Here is a 23992-nt window from a genome sequence, read left to right on the forward strand (position 1 = left end):
AAATTAGACATTTACTGCATGTACAGAACGATTTTGTACTGTAAATGTACATGTATGTACCTGAACAGATTCTTTCCGAACAGTGCCTTTTAACACGGCAGCAACTTTGCTGATTAAAACGGAACAGAACCAAGAGAAAATAACCGGTATTTATTTACCTTCATTTCTCCTGTGTTTGAAACCACAAGTCACTTTAATCATCTTCGCTGGATTTGAAAATAATTACCAGTTAGTAATTTGTCGTGCGTGTTCTATCTGCTAAAGATCTGCTAATTCTTCTTTGCATTGATTTTTCGTCTATCTTATTTTTGATTCTACTTCCGGTTAGAGCGCCCCTAGCGGTGGAAGAAAAATCCACAGAATAGCCGCACCTTTGTATAAGCCGCATGGTTCAAAACCTAGGAAAAAAGTAGCGGCTTATAGTCCAGAAAATACGGTATGTGTCAGCCCTGTGATGACCTGGCGACTTGTCCAGGGTGTACCCCGCCTTTCGCCCGTAGTCAGCTGGGATAGGCTCCAGCTTGCCTGCGACCCTGTAGAACAAAATAAAGCGGCTAGAGATAATGAGATGAGATGAGGCAAGTAGGTAAAGAGCAGTGTTCTCCCCAGGGATTTCACATAGCATCCTGGGAAACTGTCATTTTGAAATAGCGTCAAAATCCACCCTATATGTTTCGGCAACACATTCGGTCGGTAAACAGGAAGTCGATGTGCGACAGACCTGAAAACGGTATACACGGTCTAGAACCCCAAGCGGAAGCTCGGTACCAAATACCAAGTGGCTATGATTTGGGGTTGCTGAGAAAAAGGGTGTTTCAGATGGACGGACAGCGGTAAACCAGTGTATCCCCCCTCCTTCAGAGCGGGGGTATAATAATAATAATAATAAAAATATGGAATGAAAGTGGAATGAGGAAATGAAATATGAATTGATGGTAAGAACATGTTTTTTTTTTTAATCATAATAGCATTTCACACACATTGCTCCTGTCTTTTCAGCAGCTTGTTTACATTTTAAGCAGAAATTATTTTTGTTGGACGTTTTGGATAAAAAGTTATTTATCGAATTTGCAAAAAATAAAAATGCTCCGTTTCTCAAAATCCAGTGAATGTGCATAGAATTAAAAAAAAAAAAAAAGTTATTCCACTCAATCTTGCCGTACATGGCTTATAGCCGACTTGGTGCTACGCGCCTCATTGGCTATCAGCTCATGTACGACTCGATTTCATGGAATAACTTGAGTGTTTCACACCAAGAAATGCTCTCTCTCGCTCACTAATATTTTTTTCTGTGGAACACTTGGTGGCATCTGGCACCACTTTACACATCTGACTCATTTAACGAGATTATGGTTTGTCCCTTCATCCCGCTCTTCTTTATTCACAATTTTCTCTCCCTCTTAAACTTGGAATAAGTTAAAACATGAATTATTCAGGCTGCTTTTTTAAAGCATGAAAATGCTCCATTTTCTGCTGCTGCATGCAAAGAGAATTTGTCATATGATTGGCTGTCAAGCTCTCTAATACAAGCAGCAGTGTAAGTGTTAATGAAAGCACAAAGGCTCACCGGACTCATTGAGGAAGGTGCACCTCTGGTAGACGGAGGAGCGCATGCTTGGAGCGCGTACGTTGTAGAGGCGGGCCTTCTCAATGCGTCCGTCAAACACGCGCAGCAGGGGCTCCTTTTCCCCCCACTGGGACAAGATTTTATTGTCGATGAACGTGGCGAACATCTGGGTCTCGATGAAGCGACACAGGAAAGGCAGGTTTGGCTCTGGCTGATCTGACAGGAAAGAAGCCTAGAGAGAGAGAGTTGGAGATGCAACTTATCACAAAAACGTCTATGTAAAAATTAATCATGTCATTTACATTTGGAATGAGTGCTTGCTCAAAGATAATCAATAAAATGCCTAACTTGTCTGGTCTATACAGTATATGCCCACATTGGAGAATAGCTGGAGGTGTTCTTATTTGGTCACCTTGTCGAAGTTGTGCATCTGCTCCCGGTTGGAGAGCCAGGATTCCAGGTCTGGTGAGTTCTGTATGACGAATGCTTCATAGTCAGCGAACATTGAGACAAAGCGAGCAGCAAACACCTCCCTCAGCTGCACGTTTAGCTTGGCGTTCCTCAGCTCCTCCTCCTCAATGCCAGTCCTCAATGCCCCCACATTCTCCTCCACTAAAGTCTTCTGGCCTGCCACCAGCTCCTCCAGACGGGCGACCTTCACCCCCGTCCTCTTAGCCAGAGCCTGAAGGCGCTCCAGAGTCGGGTTCCCCTGCAGCAGGTCCACGACATCTAACGGCAGATTTCCATTCCTCCCATCATCTACCAGGTCTCTCAGAGCTTCAGTCCCAGTCACACGTGTTTGAGCAGAGATAGGTGCAGGTGAGGAAGCGCCCCCCTCTAGAGGCAAGTCATAGCTCAGCAGCAGCTCGCTCAGCTCCTGGATGAACTCCGCCTTGTTGGGGAACTGTGGGAAATCCTCAGGCAGCTCCAGGCAATGATTGTCAATGTCCACAAAGCAAAGGTTTGCCTGTAAAGACAAGCAAGTCGCAGAAATTATTTTTATTCCCCTACCAAACACACAAACTATTCTACGCTCGAGCTTGCAGTTGATGCTAGGATGCGTTCAAATTTGTAAGGTGGTCATTTCAATGCCACTGCAATTTCTGGATAATTTATTACCAGAGCATTAATCAAGCAAAAATAGAAAGCTAAAAAAACCCCGGTGCAAATGCCGAGAGAATCCTCAAAAAACAATGTCAACTTCTTAATGCTAATGTGCATTAGTTTTAATGTGTTGCGTGTAAGTAATAAATACAGTCCACCGTCCATAAATATTTAGAAAGTGACTTTTCTTTGTTGTAATTTTGCCTCTATACACCACCACATTGGATTTGAAATGAAGCCATCATGATGTGATTGAAATGTAGACTTTCAGCTTTGAGTGACCATATCAACCATTTGGTACCGTCTTCAAAAGAAGGATTGCACTGGTGAGGTCAGCAACACCAAAAAGCCTGGAAGACCATGGGAGACAGCTCAAGTGGGGGATGATGGTAGAAGTCGTTACTTGGTGAAGAAAAACCTCTTCCCAACATCTAGCCAAGTCGAGAACACTCTTGAGGGATGTAGGCATATCACTGTCAAAATCTACAATCAAGAGACACCTTCAAATCCTGCAAATACCTCAAGATGCAACCACAGGTAACACTCAAGAAGAGAAAAAGTCCAGATTAGGTTTTGCTAGAAAGCCTGAGCAGTTCTGGACCAAGATTCTTTGGACAGATGAAACCAAGATTAACTAGTACCAGAATGATGGGAAGAGAACAGTATGAACAAATGAATATCCATTTTAACGTCGTCTTACACCACAGGTGTGTCAGATGATGCACGGCTTGACCGTAGCATCCTTCTCCACTACTTTCGATCCAGAGCATCCTCAGCAGTGAGACCCCACTCTCCGTCATCGTTGGCTGTCCATAGCTAGCGATGATGACTGCTTCATTAGGATGCGCAGAAATGCCTCGCGGTCCATCTGCCCACACCAGAGCGACAGAGTCGTCTGCAACGGTGGCACGAATGGCCTGGCTGAGCTGCCATGGAATGTCTGGTTTCATGAACCCTCGTATACTCCCTTTGGCGCTTGTCTTCAATTGTGGACGCTGAGCTTTTAACTATGCTTCACCATGTTGCTCTATCTGAGGCCTCCCTTTCCCACGTCTGATCGATAATTCTGGCATTCTTCATGTTCCTCTTCAAGACGTCTTTCTACCTCGGTTTCTGTCCTCCTCGTGTCCTCTTTCCTCGGCTCAGTTCTCTGTAGAAAACGGCTTTGGGTAGTTGCGTGTCAGGCATGCACCAGATGTGTCCAGTCCAACCAAGTTGAGAGGCTGTGATAAGGGCTTCCACGCCTCCTGTTTTGGCTCGCCTGAGGACTTCTACATCAGGGACCTTGTCCTGCCATCTTATCTTGAGGATTTGACGCAGGTGTCAGAGTTGTAGCCCGGTCAATTTCTTACACTAGAGCGTCATGCATTTGGTGGCATAAAGCAGAGATGGTAAGACTGCAGCATTGTATCCTTTCAACCTGGTGGTTCTCTTGACGTTATAGCAAGATCCCACTCCCATAAGTCCTGTATGACTAGCTCTTTCCAGTTCTTGTGAGGCCTGCCCCTCTTTATCACACCTTCCACCGGGATTCTTATTGGCAAAGGCAAGGACGGGTTCATGAACCAAAAGTATAGCACATCTGTCAAACATGGTGGACATGGGAATATATGGCTGCCAATGGAATTGGTCACTGGTGTTTAATGTTGAGTGCTGATAGAAATAACAGGATGAATTCTAAAGTATATGGAGCTATACTTTCTGCTCAGATTCAGTCAAATGCCGCAAAACTGACAGGACGATCCTTCATGGTACACATGGATGGATAGCGACTCGAAACATACCGCAAAAGCAACCCAAGAGCTTCTCAAGGTAAAGAAATTGAATGTTCTTAAAATGGTTGAGTCAGTTGACCCAATTCAGCTGCTTTTCACTGACTGAAGACAAACCTGAAGGCACAAAAACCTGCAAACAAGCAACAACTGAAGGCAGCTGCAGTAAAGCCTTGGTAAAGCATCTCAAGGGAGGAAACTCAGCATTTGGTGATGTTCATGGGTCCCAGGCTTCAGGTGGTCATTGAATGGAAAGGATTTGCATCCAAGTATTAAAAATTGGGGGGGGGCTGTAATTCCTAAACAGTTAACATGATACTTTTGTTAAATGCCTTGATTAAAGCTGAAAGTCTACACTTCAGATCACATCATTTCAAATCCATTGTGGTGGTGCACAGAGGCAATATATGGGTGGGTATGTATTCCCCTCGTTGTCCAAATACTTCTGGACCTGACTGCACACAGAGCGCATTCAATGTCTGAATAAAGAAATGTCACGAGCACATTCTGAAATGCTCTCCTCACACCGTTCAGTTAAGCATTCGGCCTCTCCTGCCTCCGAACGGCACGTGAACGTGGAACGCATGTCCTTATTCTCCTGATGTATAAATAAAACACTCAGGCAGAGCAAAAGCACCGCTCGTACTCCTGGGAACAAGCACTACTGAAAGCCTGGCACACGAATATGCTGATATGCATCAGTGAGCATTGTTTCACTGTGTAATAATTTCTATATATAAAGAAAGTATTTGCTCTTAATCAGCTTGTTTTTAAAAATAACTTTCCTTCTGGAGCTGGTGGTACATAACAGATCACATGACTAAAATAATAATATAAGGCTGGAGGCGGCCTTCGTTGCTCTAACAGAAAACAAGAGCAGGAGTACAGCAAGGACAGGACAGACAAGAACAAGCCTGGGAGTGCAGCAGCCATCTTCTCTTGAGACGTACCTTAAGAGAGGGCAGCTCACTCGAGAGCTGATCATACGGTTTACAGTGGTGCTTGAAAGTTTGTGAACCCTTTAGAACTTTATACATAAATATGACCTAAAACATCAGATTTTCACACAAGTCCTAAAACAGGGGTGTCAAACATACGGCCCGCGGGCCGGATCCGGCCAGCTAGATGGTTTAATCCGGCCCCAGACTTGTAGAGAAAAAAAATTTCTAAGGGTGTCAAAAAAAAAAAAGTAAATCTCTAGCCCAGGGCTTTTCAAAGTGTGGGGCACGCCTCCCCCAGGGGGCGCCAGAGTTCTTCGGGGGGGCGCGATGTGAGGAAAAATAAACCAGAATAAGTTACTATTGCGGACATTTAGCGAACTTCAGCTAGCCTTTACCAGAGACAAAATGGATCGATTTTTAGTACCTAAAGCTACAGTGAGTGAGGAGACAGAGTCTGGGCCAAGCAAAAAAAAAAAAAAAAAAAAAAAGAAGGAAGTATGACCACGATTATTTAAAGTTTGGATTTTCATGGACTGGATCTGAAGATGCTCCACTGCCACAGTGTGTTGTCTGCCAAGAGGTGCTAGCTAACGATGCTATGAGATGTTTAAAACGTGTAAAACAAGATGTTTTTTAAAAAAAGCACAGATGTTTAAAATGTGTAAAAAAAAAAAAGATTTTAAAAAAGCACAAATGCTTAAAATGTGTAAAAAAAGAGGTTTTAAAAAAGCACAGATGTTTAAAATATGTGTAAAAAAGATGTTTAAAAAAAAGCACAGATGTTTAAAATGTGTAAAAGAAAAAAATGTGTACAACCATTTTTTTTTAAAAATACGAATGGAACATTAAGTATAGCAACAAGGGCAGCACGGTGGTGTAGTGGTTAGAAGAAGAAGGTCCGGGTTCGAGCCCCGTGGCCGGCGAGGGCCTTTCTGTGTGGAGTTTGCATGTTCTCCCCGTGTCCGCGTGGGTTTCCTCCGGGTGCTCCGGTTTCCCCCACAGTCCAAAGACATGCAGGTTAGGTTCCTTACGGCTTACGGCCAACGCGCGTCTTTCTCCACGAACAAAAAAAAAAAAAAAAAAAACGCAGCGATTGGGGAAACGCCAAGAAATCATGCGTCCGGTTGTGACCTAGGCTTAAGGGGAGAGGAACAGGCTCTGTGCAGTACCAAGATCTGAAATCACCCTCGTTGTGCTGAAGACTATGAGGTCACCAATTACACAACTGGGACAGTGTACACGCTGTGTATGCTGTAGTGTTTTCCCAGTCACCTCTTGAGGCAGTTCCAGTTTGGAGCGGTCTGTGCCTTCTTTCGACTGTAAACCCATGACGTAGGGCACAGGGGCATCCAAGAAGTGCAGCAGTGAAGCAGGCAGGATGGGCACATACACGTGCTGCCACTGGAACGGAAAGAGGAGTGTGGTGATCCCCTCCCCTACCACCATCAGCCTCTGATAATCTAGAAAAACACACACACACACAGATTGTACAATACTCAAAAGCTTAATCTTAAAAAAAAAAAAAACGCATCGTGACATCATATGAAAATATCCAAGTTAAACATAATACTTACAGATTAATCTGAATGCCACTTCACATCTAACTTAAAAAGTTTCCAGTCGCTAACATTTGCAGAAAAGAACAAATAACTGGTTCGAAATGCAGTACAGAGGTTTTATTCAGGACACGCACTGCCCTTGTATAATCTGATGGGTCAGTAGGGCATGTTCTATTTACTAACCCGGTGCAAGTTATAGAGAGCGTGATGTCACGTGATATTTGTTAATCCGCCATCTTGGACGGCAAGGCCGCGCATAGAACTTAGACGAACCCGTTCTAATTATCAAGTGTGTGGGAGTAGATCTTTCGAGAATGGTTATATCTTGTTCAGCATTTGGTTGTACCAATAGACAGGGCCAAAAGGAGGGCCTGTCATTTTATAGATTCCCCGCAGACGAGGAGAGACGCGCAAAATGGGTGTCCGCTGTGAGAAGAGAAAACTGGTACCCCAGTTCTACCAGCCGAATTTGTAGCGAACACTTCATATCAGGTAGGTGTAATCTTCTAATTCAATACTCCTAGTACATCTGTTAAGTTGATTTTCGGATTGAATGATAACTGCATACTTAGAAACTAGACCATCTCTAACGTTTAAAATGGCTATGCCGAGCCCTACTACCCTGGCCTAGTCTATGACAATGTTTTATCTTTTTGGCTCATATATGCCTTTGAGGTGGTGTAGTGGTTAGCATTATGCACGGTGGTGTAGTGGTTAGCGCTGTCGCCTCACAGCAAGAAGGTCCTGGGTTCGAGCCCCGTGGCCAGCGAGGGCCTTTCTGTGCGGAGTTTGCATGTTCTCCCCGTGTCCGCGTGGGTTTCCTCCGGGTGCTCCGGTTTCCCCCACAGTCCAAAGACATGCAGGTTAGGTTAACTGGTGACTCTAAATTGACCGTCGGTGTGAATGTGAATGGTTGTCTGTGTCTATGTGTCAGCCCTGTGATGACCTGGCGACTTGTCCAGGGTGTACCCCGCCTTTCGCCCGTAGTCAGCTGGGATAGGATCCAGCTTGCCTGCGACCCTGTAGAACAGGATAAAGCGGCTACAGATAATGAGATGAGATGAGATATGCCTTTGAAAGGCCAATCCATAGTAGGGATGGCGAAAACTAAAAAAAAATCTTGCCCGACCACCGAGCCTCATTAGCCGGTTAAAGTCGGTTAACCTACGAGTTTAAACAGGGATGCAAACGGCGGATGCGCCTTTTTCACGGCTGAATCGCGCAGACCCGATTTTTTCTTTGGGGGGGCGTTGGAGTGTCTGAATAATTTCATCAGAGTAAATTCTGTATTAAAATTACTAAATAAGCAAATGCCTTACAGTCCATGAAACATAGGAAGTATGAGAAGAAAACAGTAAATCAGAAAGCTGCCCACATTTTCGCGGAAGCTGCGCAAACATGCGCAGCTTTCTGATTTCCTGTTTTTCAGACAAAACATACATATTTACAACCCTGTCATTATCTGGAACTGAGTTTAAATTTCGAACATTCTTAAGATAAAACGTCCTGCATAGTCTCTATGATAAACGTCCTAACGCCACTTACCCGTGAGGTTATCAAGTAGACATTCTTCTTCGGAACCTTCCAGAGGTATAGTTGGGATACCCATCCCGCAACAAAATATTTATAAGCTTCCAGGCTCTTGTAAGCTTTGAGGGCTTTGCCAGTGTAACACGATTCACGATTAACGAGAAAATTGTAAATGTCGTGGTAGGCCAGATCGGGCAAATCGCCGGCACCGCAGCTCCGAATTTCCCTGAACAAGGATTGCGGCAAGTTGTACGGATCTGCAATCCCCAACCTGGAACACTTTTCCACGTAACGCTGCCTCACGTCACCTTCAAGATGCTGAACAAACTTAGACAAGTAATCGCGCGATGTAGATGGGGTATTTTCCGAATTTTCTTGGGGATTACTGCCTGGATCCATTACGCTCGCGCAAGGTAAACTATCCTGAAGCCGTCCAATATGGCGGAGTGGGCGGAGTACACACGTGCGGGTCACGTGACTGCACATCCTCTATACAGTAATCCTGCCACACACTGCCTACACAGAGACAATTGCTGGGTTTCAGTCACATGACTTTTCTTAGCGGTTTTACCGGAAGTGAAATAGCTGGTGGCCTAAACGGTTGCCGTAGTGCAAACCACGAGTGATAACTTAGAGTATGCTTGTAATCTAGAAGCCACTGCTCGCTTTAGATACATTCAGAAGGTTGCTATGTGCAGTGGAATCAATCCATACGATCTCAAACTACCCTTCAGTCGAGTTCCCCGACATCTCGAACTATCTGGTGTTGCAGACGTCCTTCTACACCGCAAAACAGATGAAAGCGTGGAAGAGTATCGAAGCTTACAACTTTTTTTTTTTTTTAATATACATGTGGCTGGGTAAAGGACCTCGGTAACAAGTCGCTGCCGAATGAATCCTGGATTGTGTTTGCCCGTGTAGGTATTTATTTATTTTTTTTAAAGCTTTTCGTTCACGTCTTTACAACGAAGCGCTGCAAGTTGAAGTGTAAACAAGCAACAGTTGGCTTGATTCTCACTTGTTTTCACACTTCTCTCTCTCAGGTAAATCATTCACAAAGATCAGAAACCCCTTTAAAGACCTGGAGCTTAGTTAAACAAGACGGAGAAGTGATCCCGGCGCATTGTAACTGTACGGCTGGGGAAGAATTTGGTCGTGACCTTCATGCATATGGACTTAGTGAGGAGGAAACAAAGAAACCGCTGGGGACTTTAGCGCTTCGTGACTTAAAAAAAAAAAAAAAAAAAAGTACTGTAAAATAACGACACATAGCAAGAAAAGCACTTGGAAAACACTAAGGACATTACGGAAGCCGAGAAAGGCCCTTCATATAATCCTTTTTTTTTTTTTAATTCACCTTGTTATCCCGAGATAACGACATAATTAATTCAGGATCTCGAGAAAACAACACAACTAATTCGAGATCTCGAGAAAACAAAATTATTTCATGATCTCGAGTAAACAGCTGAGAAATGGTTCATTCAGGTGCGCCAAGAGACTTGTGATATGCTGACTTTGGGGCTATTTCTCATTCTGTATAGACGCAACTTTGGTCATTAGAATGTCTGGAATAATCTCCTCTGGGACCCTCCTCTCTCTCAAGGCATCGTAAAAAGCCATTTCTGCTCTGTTACATGTCCGCCAATTTCTAATGCCGCTTTTCCACTACCAACGCGGCTGAGTCGGGCTGAGCCGTGCTGAGTTGGGCTGAGTGGGGCTGTTGGCATTGCATTTCGACTACAACCGCGCTGAACCGTGCTGGCTGGAAGTGGGTGGACACATTGGGTGGAGTTAGCGAAAGTGGGTGGACGTCACGTGATGTCGTTAGGCGGCGCAAACAGTGACATCAGTGACCTTTTAAGCGGTAGTCTCATGACCCGGATAGTAAACAATAAACATGGAGTCGTTAGTGTTGCTGGTCTTGGTGCTGTGGCTTGTTGTCACCGACAACGCCAACAGATACTGGCAAGAGCGTATAGATGAGGCGAGGCGCATAAGGCTTCAGAAATTCTCGTAATTCGAAATTCTTCTTCTTCTTCCGGGTTTACGGTGTTTACAGATCCCAGCGTGCTCGTGGGGCGTGTGTGGGCATGTGAGGACACTCCTCCTCACCAATCAGTGCACAGGGGAGTGTCTCCTCACGCCCCTAGCCCCACTCGGCTCGGTTCGCTTCAGCCCCACTCCAAAACCGTGCGAGTTTTGGGGGCTGAGCAGGGCTGAAGCGAGCTGAGTCGCGCTGCTCTGAGGTAGTCAAAACGCGAGCCGTGTCGGGCTGAAGCGAGCTGAAAAAGGGTAGTGGAAAAGGGCCATATGTCTTTGTTGTCTGACCCACAGGGAGCGCTCTGCTAGAAATCTCAGCTGTTTTCTCGAGATCTCGAATTAGTTGTGTTGTTTTCTCGAGATCCTGAATTATTCATGTTGTTATCTCGGGATAACAAGGTGAATAAAAAAAAAAAAATTATATGAAGGGCTTCTCGCGGCTTCCATAGGACATAGCTGAGAGGGAGATACAAACCTTTCACCAAGTGATCACTGCAAACTCAAGCATGCTTCGACTCGGCTCTCTTCGATTTCAGTGAGAGGTTCAAAAGGTCACCTTTCTCCACGTCTTTTTGTGAAATCCTGTGTTCGTTCACCCTTTAGGAGTTCACAGGGAACCCTGAAGAAACTTAGCAGTTTCACGGTTTAAATCGATTCAAACAACGCAAGCGTAAGGCATTTTTCATGCGAGCGATGCACCTTCTCCGTACAAACGCTTTGTCAACTGAGCTTTGGTAGACCACTAGCTAAAGTTCTGAATAACTAAACGAGGCGGACGTGACGGCGCATGAAACCCAGCGACTGCATGCTTCCTGGCTGCACTGCATTCTGAGAAACGTAGTTGAAAATCTCAGCGCTTTCTTCTTTTATATTGCGCGATCGAGGGGGAAAGACTGCGTTTCCTGTAACTCTTGGCTCAGCTGTGGAGTCTGTGGAGTGATGACGTGTGTGACTCACGGGTGATGTAAACTGAAACGACTGAACGGTTACGGCAGGATGCTCGTTGCCTCAGGCACTAAAATAGCCACAGAGATCAACTCGTCACACTTAAGGCCTTGAATTTGTACAGTGATTTCAGACAAATTAAGACAACCCTTGGTATGGCGCTTTTAAAGTCGAGCTGAAGAAGTCATCATTAGCACCTGTATTGCTTCAGTTTGCACTTATAGCAACGGTGTAGTCATTAAGCTAACGTGACCAGACGTCCCGGTTTGACCGGGACAGTCCCGATTTTGAGTTGCGTGTCCCCAGTCCCGACAAAGGTCCGTCGGGACGCTGAAATGTCCCGGTTTACACCAAACACTAACAAACTGTCCCGGTTACAGCAATCACATATAGCCAACGAGATGTCAATAAAGCAATTCAGCATCAATGTGCGTGTGTGCGCAGTCAACCTTACAATGTATCTATTTGTACAATGTTACAATACAGAGGCCGCGTTATAACGGTTTTTTTTTCGCTAGCGGCTGTCAACTACTACACGACAATGCCGAACGGATGAGCGCTGGGCGGAGATGTTCGCTCACTTCAAGAGTAGGGAGATTCCTTACAGCAATGTCCGCCAGCTTTGCCAGTTTGCCATGTGCCTACCTGGCACCAATGCTCCAGTTGAGCGAATATTTTCACTCATGAGCAACACCTGGACTGACGAGAGGAATCGCATGACCGTGCCTACTCTCAAAGCCTTGCTCATTACCCGTGCCAATTTCGACGATACTTGCTCGCAGTTTCACAGCAGGCTCTCGGGCAATAAAGCGCTACTGGAGCAAATTCACTCATCATGTAAATATATGCAATAAAATGGCATCTTCTTTAGGGTGGGTGGCTGTGTTTCTGAAACGTTTTTTGTTGTCTTTCATCTGTCTTTAATCTGTATCACAGATTGTCTCGACTTGTTCGATGCTGTTGTCAACTCAGGGTTCACGTTTTCAAAAGAGTTAATAGCAGACACTGGTTCAGATTAAACAGAGGCATTTTGGGTAAAGGTTCGGAGGTGACAATGATTAGGCTCATGCGCTCATTCCTGTTACAATGCATAGCCTATTGTTTAAAAAAAAAAAAGTTAATCGCATAAAATGTTAATGTTAATATGCAAGCAATGCATTTTCTTGGCGTTTTCACAAAGGTGAAATAAATCAGTTGAAATTTAGGCTATTGGCCTATTCCCTATCATCACATCTGTTGTCTGATTTTCTTACTTTAAGGCCATTATTAAAAAATGTTCTGTTTCCGGTCCACCGGCCGGGTGAGTGCCGTTTGTGCGGTTGAAAATTTTTTTTTTTACGCCGGTTTTTCGACATTTTTTTTCGGGTTCGTAAATCTAAAATCGAACTTGACATTTACGCATTCCGCGCAGAATATAGAACTGAATCAGCTCTGCGCTTGCGCCGTGCGGCACAAAAAAATGGCAGCCACCATGAAGGAAGGAGATCCGGAGTTTTCAAACATTTGCTTAAGTGTGAAATCGCAAAATGGTATTCTAGCGAACAACAAAATAGTAAAGATTCAGAAAAACAAATCATTCAGGGATCATTTTAATAGTGTAATTTCATCCGAACTCGGCCTAACGCTCGATTTAGAACTACAAAAAGTCCGTGTGTCGGGCATTTTAAGTACCTTTGTAAAAGTTTTGCAAATGTTGCAGTCAGCATTTAAAATGCTAACTTAAAGTTTTTGTACAAGTTTCAGTTGATTAAACCGTCATTTTATTAAATGTGTCTGCTTTTGTAATAAAAAAGTACTGAAGGCAGATTCTACTGTAACTGGATCCATTAACCACTTGCCCACAAAATAAGAAACTTTTCTTGTCCTTTTTTCAGTGAGGTAATATTTTCAAGATTGAAAATATGGTATTTGGTCTTCTAAAACAGCACGTCATTTAAAAATACACTGAGTATATCAATAAAAGATTTTTAAAGAATAAAGTTCTATTTCTTTGACATATCTGACAGACATAACTCCCATTTTAAAAATCCCTTTCATTATCCCTGTTGCTATCGTCAGTGAATTTCTGTCAGATGAGCTGACGATAGACTCGGCCATTATGGATCTTTGGTCGTTATCGTGTGGAAGCAGGCTTTATCATTTTTGGGTGTCAACAGAGAGAGTTGAAATAGATTAACAGCGAAAAAACTATTTCGTTCACGAGAGAAGCCCACAGTTATTTTTTTAAAAATGCTATCGTCAGTCTGTCAGTCAAACGCACCTGACGATAGCAAAATTCAAGCCCTCGCCACGCACATGTTGACTGACGCAAAGAGGAAATTCTACTGCGCGTGATTTCTGTGACAGCAGACATTTACTTCCGGGCAAGACTTGGAGTTCCGACAGCTAGATTTCATCAAATAAATCAAGGTAAGATTTTCAGTCGGCTATCCTGACCATAGACATTTTTGACGATAGAAACATTGAGAATATATCTGTGCATTCATATTTAAATTTTTCTGGAGGAAAACTATCGTAAGTTGAGATAAATCAGAGCCACTTGCGACCCTTTCAGCCGACAGGCCGTTTCAACGTGTTATTTCCCCGCGAAAGTGACACGGTCGTGCCTATCGTCACTGTTCTGACAATTATTGTTGATATTTCAATTTTGAAAATAAATTCTCTTTTTTATTTCAATATTTTATTATTTGGTTCTAGTGATGAGGTATTTAATATTATTACTAAATTTGTCAGATTAATAATGTAAGAAACAGTTTTGTTGCTATTGTCATCTAGAGCGTCTGTCAGAATATGATGGTAGACGTTAGTTTGTCTGTCAGGTTTTGATGATAGAAACCGATGTGTTTCTATTGTCATTTAGCATGTCTGTCATGTCAGGCTTTTATTAATTAGTTACCAGGACTACTGTCCTAAAATTTACTGTGAATGTCCAAGACCCCAAATGCTACTAGAAAAACTTAATAGAATGATCAAAACAATCAATTCAGCAATTTAAGGAGATGGGACTTACAGTGGGGCAAAAAAGTATTTAGTCAGTCACCAATTGTGCAAGTTCTCCCACTTAAAAAGATGAGAGAGGCCTGTAATTTTCATCATAGGTACACTTCAACTATGAGAGACAGAATGAGAAAAAAAAAATCCAGAAAATCACATTGTCTGATTTTTAAAGAATTTATTTGCAAATTATTGTGGAAAATAAGTATTTGGTCAATAACAAAAGTTCATCTCAATACTTTGTTATATACCCTTTGTTGGCAATGACAGAGGTCAAACGTTTTCTGTAAGTCTTCACAAGGTTCTCACACACTGTTGCTGGTATTTTGGCCCATTCCTCCATGCAGATCTCCTCTAGAGCAGTGATGTTTTGGGGCTGTTGCTGGGCAACACGGACTTTCAACTCCCTCCAAAGATTTTCTATGGGGTTGAGATCTGGAGACTGGCTAGGCCACTCCAGGACCTTGAAATGCTTCTTACGAAGCCACTCCTTCGTTGCCCGGGCGGTATGTTTGGGATCATTGTCATGCTGAAAGACCCAGCCACGTTTCATCTTCAATGCCCTTGCTGATGGAAGGAGGTTTTCACTCAAAATCTCACGATACATGGCCCCATTCATTCTTTCCTTTACACGGATCAGTCGTCCTGGTCCCTTTGCAGAAAAACAGCCCCAAAGCATGATGTTTCCACCCCCATGCTTCACAGTAGGTATGGTGTTCTTTGGAGGCAACTCAGCATTCTTTCTCCTCCAAACACGACAAGTTGAGTTTTTACCAAAAAGTTCTATTTTGGTTTCATCTAACCATATGACATTCTCCCAATCCTCTTCTGGATCATCCAAATGCTCTCTAGCAAACTTCAGACGGGCCTGGACATGTACTGGCTTAAGCAGGGGGACACGTCTGGCACTGCAGGATTTGAGTCCCTGGCGGCGTAGTGTGTTACTGATGGTAGCCTTTGTTACTTTGGTCCCAGCTCTCTGCAGGTCATTCACTAGGTCCCCCCGTGTGGTTCTGGGATTTTTGCTCACCGTTCTTGTGATCATTTTGACCCCACGGGGTGAGATCTTGCGTGGAGCCCCAGATCGAGGGAGATTATCAGTGGTCTTGTATGTCTTCCATTTTCTAATAATTGCTCCCACAGTTGATTTCTTCACACCAAGCTGCTTACCTATTGCAGATTCAGTCTTCCCAGCCTGGTGCAGGACTACAATTTTGTTTCTGGTGTCCTTTGACAGCTCTTTGGTCTTGGCCATAGTGGAGTTTGGAGTGTGCCTGTTTGAGGTTGTGGACAGGTGTCTTTTATACTGATAACGAGTTCAAACAGGTGCCATTAATACAGGTAACGAGTGGAGGACAGAGGAGCCTCTTAAAGAAGAAGTTACAGGTCTGTGAGAGCCAGAAATCTTGCTTGTTTGTCGGTGACCAAATACTTATTTTACCGAGGAATTTACCAATTAATTCATTAAAAATCCTACAATGTGATTTCCTGGATTCTTTCCCCCCATTCTGTCTCTCATAGTTGAAGTGTACCTATGATGAAAATTACAGGCCTCTCTCATCTTTTTAAGTGGGAGAACTTGCACAATTGGTGGCTGACTAAATACTTTTTTTGCCCCACTGTAACTGGCCTCTGTTATGGTAGAATCTGCCTGAAAGAAAAAGCAAACAGCATTGCAAATTCTTATCCATCCATATATATATATATATATATATATATATATATATATATATATATAAATAAAAATCCCTCCCTCCCGAAAATTTTTTTGCTCACCCAGTGGACAGGAAACGGATTTTTTTTAAGGATGGCCTAACTGAATTGTGATAGAAGTACATGTAGATAAGAAAATACTTGATTATTCTCCGAAATGTTGATAAAAGTGAGCTTCTACAAAATGATAAAAGCACCTGTCTGAGCCATGGTTTGCGCCGACACATGTTTACACCAAAACGCGTGTGTGCACGAGTATCACGGTCATGCGCAAAGTGTCCCGGTTTTAGACTCGGGAAATCTGGTCACCCTACATCAGCGCTCGAAACTAATGGTGTCCCGATGTCCCGGGGACCATAAAAAATGTCATCGGGACACAAAATTATCATATCTGGGACAATCCCGGGACAATGGAAAAAAATAGATCTAGAAAAAAGTTCTACATTAATATTATTTACAAAGCCGTAACACATACGTAGACATTCTCCTAATTTGTCAATTTTAATTTTAAAACGTTAACAGCGAAAAATACATAGTAGCTACACTTTCGATGCACCTGCATCCGTAGGCTACAGAGCAGCGCATTCTGTTCTAGAATCTTCGGCCGGAGTCCGCATTATATGGACTTGGAATGGAATTGCTACCGCACACGCTGCGCCGACTCTTGCCAGAACAAAAATGCTGAAGTGGTTGAAGCGGACCGACCGCGGGGAAGAAACTGAAAGCCCAGACATAACGTCTCCGGGACCTTCAGGATCCAAAGTGTCATCGCCTGGTCTGCAGGCAACGCTAGCAACTGAATGAACTGAATGAACACTGTTAGACACGTTATAAAATACAACAGGAATGATGTGGATGATATTGACGGAAGATACCGTTCAACAGAATAAGTGAGTTTTCTTGGTGTCTTTCTAGTTCAGAAAGTTTAGTCAGTCAGCAGCACAACTAGGCTCGGACCTGGCAGGTCCGTGTATCATCGTTTTCCAGATTGAATGGAATACTTGAATGATCGGATGATACACGGACCCTGGCTGGCACTATGCTGATGTTGCTAACGTTTGCACCCGGCAGCGAAAGTTCATAAAATGGATAACGGAAAGTTCATAAAAATGGATAACGGAAAGTTCATAAAATGGATAACGGAAAGTTCATAAAAAGGGATAACGGAAAGTTCATAAAAATGGATAACGGTAATGGTGAAAATTATAAGTTGGCCTTATAAGTGCCAACAGATATTCAAGGTATAAGTAGATGAAATGAACATAAAAGGGGTCTTATTTTCAACTAAAGTGTACTGCAGATGTAGGGAGTTGAAACATTTTCTGAATGAGCTAGTTGGCCCCTTTAAATAAACGGGTATCTATTCATACAGTGAGATCACCAAAGTTTAATAAACTGAAAATGCAATAACTGTCATTTTGAAGTAGATGATGTATAGGACATGTGTCGCTTGTGTCTTGTGACTTATTGTAAAAATGATATCAAGGGTTCAAAATCGCATAGTTACAATTATAATAGTAACTTCATATGATGGGCGGCACGGTGGTGTAGTGGTTAGCGCTGTCGCCTCACAGCAAGAAGGTCCTGGGTTCGAGCCCCGGGGCCGGCGAGGGCCTTTCTGTGTGGAGTTTTCATGTTCTCCCCGTGTCCGCGTGGGTTTCCTCCGGGTGCTCCGGTTTCCCCCACAGTCCAAAGACATGCAGGTTAGGTTAACTGGTGACTCTAAATTGACCGTAGATGTGAGTGTGAATGGTTGTCTGTGTCTATGTGTCAGCCCTGTGATGACCTGGCGACTTGTCCAGGGTGTACCCCGCCTTTCGCCCGTGGTCACCTGGGATGGGCTCCGGCTTGCTTGCGACCCTGTAGGGCAGGATAAAGCGGCTAGAGATAATGAGATGAGATGAGACTTCATATGATAATATTAACCACTGGTTATTTCAGAGTTGAAAAAAAATGGGGACACTATTGCTTCCATTCGGGACAATACAACACAGAATTCGGGACCACTGGGGGACACAAAGAAAAAAGGTTAATTTCGAGCCCTGCCCTACATTAAGCCACCTCCTTCCCTGATTCTTCCTCCTGCTCCACATGAAAGACACAGCACAGACGGTTTTGGAGGCTTGTTTAGGATTGTTTCGAGCTAATTTTAGTGAGGGTTTACTCTGAACTGATCAAAGGAAGCAGCTCAGACAGCGAGGGCTAACGCATGCTGACACGTTCTGCCTCAGCCGAGCAACCTGATGCGACTTATTTACACTCTGACTGAAGAATCTGTTAAGAATTTCATTTAGGAGTCGGTGACCTAAGTGGAAAGCATTTCAGCTAATTACACTGCAACCCTGCTACAACGAGCTCCTCGGGTGACGTCCAAATAGTCCGTTCTACTGAAATGGACCCGCTTGTCACACTAAACCCTCACGTTATACGTGAAATTTTACACACATTCTCCTTATCACCAATTTCTCCTTCCGAGTTCATTGACTGAGTTAAAGGACCACAAACAGAGGTGATGAGTTCTTCATCTGTCATGGGAATGATGGCGGTTACCGGTGTATCGTTGTCAATGCCCATCCACTGACTCACTACAGTTGTGGTCAGAAGTTTACATACATTGACATGAACGCCATCTTGGATATGAATGTCATGGCAATATTTGAACTGTTCTTTTTCTGTGGCAGAATGATTGTACAGCCAGCGTACATTTTTTTTTTTAATAGAATTTGGTGCACGGGTTTTCATTTTCTTTGGGTTTTCTGAAATCAACACAGGGTCAAAATTATGCATACGCTCACTTGGATGATTAATTCAGAGGTGCTGAAACTTCCTAAACGTCTCTTATCTTGCCAAGGCCGAGGTCTCTTAACTTCCTGTTAGTGATGATTGACTACAGCTGGTAGCTTCTCTGTGCCTTCATAAAAAGGGTTTGTTTACAGCACTCATTGGATTGACCAACACACAGTAAAATGAGAAAGTCCAAGGAGCTCAGTGCAGATCTGAGAAAGAGGATCGCAGATATACACAACTCCGGAATGTCTCTTGGAGCCATTTCTAAACAACTGCAAATTCCAAGATCAGGTCAAACAATTGCATGCAAGTTATTGTGAGGTGTAGTCCAGGGATGAGAATGGGACATTTAAAAAAAAAAAAAAAAAAAAAAAAAAACTCTGAAATGTCTGCCAACTTTCCCACACCACACACACAAAATATTTTATATATGAATGAATGTTTTTAAATTCAATGATGGTTTAAAACATTTATAAACTTACTTTTATAAAATTTAATAATCCCTAATAATTACTATTACTACTAATTATTATTAGTGGTTGTTAATATTATTCTTATTATTATATTAAAAACACTGTTGTAGACGATAAGTAATAAAACTAAAAAACTTTATACAAATTATTTATACTGTACTATATTTAGAATTATTGTATTTTCTGGAGTTCTTTTTAATTGAGTTTTGAAATAAAGGTTGTTTATATATTTATATTAAACTTGGTACAATAAACAAATGTTAATTATGTAAAAAAATGATGCTAATCATTATTATTATTTCCTATAAGCCCCATTTTCCACCTGACTCGTGCGCATGCGCGAACCCCCCTGCGTTTCACTCCGGAGTGCTTGACCTGGCCTCTGCATGCTCGTGCGACAAGGCTTTCGCAGATAGCTTTTCGCAGACAGTTGTAATTTATCGTTGAGCGGGGAGTAATAGGCGTGTGCGATGTTATTCACCGCCACAACGCAAGGCGGCGCGAAGTCGCGAAATCGCTAGGAGTAGTTGGTGGGTGTGGTTAGTGGAGTGTTTATCCTCCGGTTACTTATAATGACTAGAACTGGAGTCGTATAGATGCACGTACTTCCTCGATCAACCGCTCTTCGTGCTGCTCCATCTTTGCTCATGTTTTTAAAAATGGCGGTCGTGAAAACAAACCAAACCGGGAAAGTAGGGAAGCGGAAGTGCGTGTACAGCGGATGTAGAGTGGACCAATCAGAGCCCTCTTGTCTGCGACGCTGTCTGCGAGGCTTCTACGGTGGTCACAATTTTTGGGAGGTGCGCGCAGAGCGTCTGCGAAGGTGGGGGGGCTACGCAGACCGTATCTGCGACACCGTCTGCGAGGACTGTGTTGTCAGCATAAATTGGCCTTAACGCGCGCGCGCCTCGTGTCCGTGAAAAACCAGTTTCCCAATGGGCGTGTCCCCAGCGCTGCGGTACCAGCTTTAAAACACATTTGTGCGATCCAGCGCTTTTTATCGCAAACGATTCTTCTCCTTATTTTGGGGGTATTTGTCATCCCCCAACCACTTGTCGTTAAACAGACATCTTCCCATAATTATCAACGCTTTCTAGCGCCCACGTAAGCTACCCGCGCATCTCTCACTCTTCACAACCACCGCACCACACTGCCTCCAGTAACCTCCTAATGTTAGTTCTTGATCTACGGAATGCATAGAAGACGCACAGAACCAATGCTGCCCCCCAAAAGGTGCGCTGGTCACTTTTAAAATTACAGTTAAAAAAAATACCCCAAACCGGATGGAGACATTTCACTCGTTCGGTCCAATATTAAATTTAATACCTCCCTTTCGAAAATTCCAGTCATTCCAAACAATTTAAGACATTTTTAGGCCTTGAAAACAAAGTTGTATTTAAGACTTTTTAAGGACCCGCGGGAACCCTGGCCTCGCCTCGCGCTGACCCCCCCCCCGAAATTTTCTCAACGGATTTACACGTTTCACAAAAATGACATTTTCAGCGGGAAAAACTCGGAATTCCACGGATCCGCGGAAAATTCTCATCCCTGGTAGTCACTTTGCCAAGCACTTTGTTTCAAGAAAACCCAAACCGTCACCTTCAGTTGAAAGGAAATTGATTTGGATGGTCAGGAACAACCTGGGAACCACCATGGTACAGCCCTGCCATGAACTGGAAGCTGATGGATCACTGTCTACAGTTCAGATCACCATGGACTAAGAGGCTGCTATCCAAGAAATAACCCCCTGCTCCAAAATTGACACCTTCAAGCTTAAAGCTGACCACAGAGACAAAGAAAAAGCCTTTTGGAGGGTAGCTGTATGGTCAGATGAGACAAAGATTGAGTTGTTTGGCCACAATGACCGCCATGTACAGAGGGACACTGTACCAGCTGGTGGTGGTGGTAGGATCATCATGCTCTGGGGCTGTTTTGCTGCCAGTGGAACTGGTTCATTGCACAAAGTGGATGGAGTAATGAAGAAGGAGAACTACCTCAGAATTCTTCAGCATAAACCATCAGAAACTTGAACATGACTTGGGAGTTACAACAGGACAATAAACCCAAACACGCATCAGAGCTGGTTGTGGAGGATGAAACAGGCCAACATTAAGCTTAAAACAAGTCCTGACTTCAACCCTATTGAAAATATATGGACCGTGCTTAGAAGTCGAGTCCATGCCAAGGAAAAAAAAAACAAAAAAAAACAACATTTAATTGAACTCTACCAATTCCACCATGAAGAGTCATGAAACATCCAACCAGAATTCTGCCAGAAGTTTGTTCATGGTAAACAAATGTTTGGTCAAGGTGAATCTTGCGAAGAGACATTTTACCCAAATATTAGGTGTTCTGTATGTATAATTTTGACCCTGTGTTGATTTCAGAAAACCCAAAGAAAATTAAAACTTGTGCAACAAATTCTAGTGTTTTTTTTTTTAAAGACGTATGCTATACAATCATTCTGCCACAGAAAAAGAACAGTTCAGAGAAACGACTGAAAGCCCAAATATTGCCATGACATTCATATCCAAGATGGCGTTCACCACAACTGTATGTCTTCTAAATCTTCACCATTCAGTTCATTCATGTGCTGCAAATCACCGATGAGGTCATTTGTGTCACGCTGCTTGGCTGGGCAGGGCAGGGGATATAAAAACACCGCCGGTACGATTTAACAAGGCGTTAAGTTTAGCGGCATCAACGGTCATTTCATCCTTTGATCAACGTTCACGATGATTATTACTGATCAACACCCAAGCGAGACTAGCTAAGCCTTTGTTTTATGGTGCCAATACGTATCGTTAACTTGACTTGCAGACTTGATTACTTAACGTTCGTCTCTGGTGGAAAGAGGAACGCATGGCTCAGTGCGTCACGTAAGCAGACGAATGACGGATGTAACTGCAGGAAGAGTGTTTATTTACAAACAGGCAGGCAAACAGTTCAAAAACGTCAGACAGAGGCAGGGTCGTGAAATGAGCAACGGTCAGGCGAGGTGCAAACAGAATGGTAGAGGCAAAGACCAAAAGGCAAAGTCCAAATACACAAAAGCAACACACAGATACAAGGCTTGGTAATGTGAGACACTAGGTACAGCACATATACCATACATCAAGTCTGTGTGTTTAAAAAGGGAAAGAAAAAAAAAGTCCTTATAAACACGCGCTGTGATTATGCTCCATTCTGGAACAGGTGCATGGTACGGTAATTAGCCCTAATGGTGCCGCACACTCCGAGCACCAAAGCGCATGGACATGACACAATGATGTCTATTTGAAGACTCCGACCCATCGTCACTAAAGGCAGGGACACGAAATTAGTTCATTATATGCCAAGTTTCATAGTAAGGGAGTTCGTTTTAGCAGGGTTGCAGTGCAGTATTATTATGGATTAGCGCTAAAAGACAGGGAGGGCTATTCGGCTAAACGCTGAAAACCGTTTCGAGTGGTGTAACTCCTTGTGCCTTGGCTTCCGGTCAGTGACTACATGATGCCAAGTGTCGGACTTTTGGACACGCTTAAGACGTAATGTTTTATGATTACGACATCGAAGACGTCATAGCACTGAGCGTCGAGGTGCTGCTGAAAAAAAGCGGACTCCGTTTCAACTAGCTAAACATGCACATTAGAGACAACTCCTCAGTAGTAACATGAGCTTGCTAGCTCACATTTGCTAGCTAATTTCTTGGTGTAGATTATACTTAGCTTCGTTAAAGAAATATAAATTAGTCATGTTCACCAACTAGCCAGCTAAGCCTGTTCAATTCCTAGCTAGTTCTCGGATACGGTAGTTATTAGTTAGTTAACCCATTGTGATACCCAAAAAGCATACAGTGCTGAGCGTAAATGAGTGCACCCGCTTTGAAAAGTAACGTTTTAAACAATATCTCAATGAACACAAACAATTTCCAAAATGTTGACGAGACAAAGTTTAATATAACATCTGTTTAACTTATAACGGGAAAGTAAGGTTAATAATATAACTTAGATTACACATTTTTCAGTTTTACTCAAATTAGGGTGGTGCAAAAATGAGTACACCCCACAACAAAAACTACTCCATCTAGTGCTTTATATGGCCTCCATGATTTTTAATGACGGCACCAAGTCTTCTAGGCATGGAATGAACAAGTTGGCGACATTTTGCAACATCAATCTTTTTCCATTCTTCAACAACGACCTCTTTTAGTGACTGGATGCTGGATGGAGAGTGATGCTCAACTTGTCTCTTCAGAATTCCCCAAAGAAAATAATTTATTTCCACCACAAAGGTGAAGGCGACAAGAAGATCAGCAAAGCTTTACTTATCAGTCAGAATACTGTAGCAAAAGTGGTACAAAAATGTAAGAAAGATGGAACTGCAACCATCTCACAGAGACGTCCAGGTCGTCCACGGAAGTTAACACCTCGACAGGAGCGCCTTCTGATGAGAAGGGTTGAAGAAAATCGGCATGCAAGTTCACTGCGGTTATCTAAAGAAGCAGAAAGCCAACCTGGGGTGACTATTTCCCGTGACACAATACGGCGTACACTGCAGAGGAATGGCGTGCATGGATGCCATCCAC

At 43.3% G+C, this 23992-nt stretch overlaps 1 protein-coding gene across 6 annotated transcripts in view; it reads right to left on the minus strand.

Moving 5' to 3' along the window:
- Nucleotides 1-23992, minus strand: part of dennd5b (DENN/MADD domain containing 5B) — a 159855-nt gene that overhangs the window by 43222 nt on the left and 92641 nt on the right. For all 6 annotated transcript variants that reach the window (XM_060914307.1, XM_060914306.1, XM_060914305.1 and 3 more), the window contains 3 exons: nucleotides 6657-6844; nucleotides 1980-2534; nucleotides 1568-1799 (listed from right to left, as the gene is read on the minus strand). In XM_060914307.1, the coding sequence (XP_060770290.1) occupies nucleotides 1568-1799; nucleotides 1980-2534; nucleotides 6657-6844 (975 nt within the window). The remainder of the gene's footprint in view (nucleotides 1-1567; nucleotides 1800-1979; nucleotides 2535-6656; nucleotides 6845-23992) is intronic.

This window comes from Neoarius graeffei, chromosome 2 (genome assembly GCF_027579695.1).
Source record: "Neoarius graeffei isolate fNeoGra1 chromosome 2, fNeoGra1.pri, whole genome shotgun sequence".
NCBI classification, from domain to species: Eukaryota; Metazoa; Chordata; class Actinopteri; order Siluriformes; family Ariidae; genus Neoarius; species Neoarius graeffei.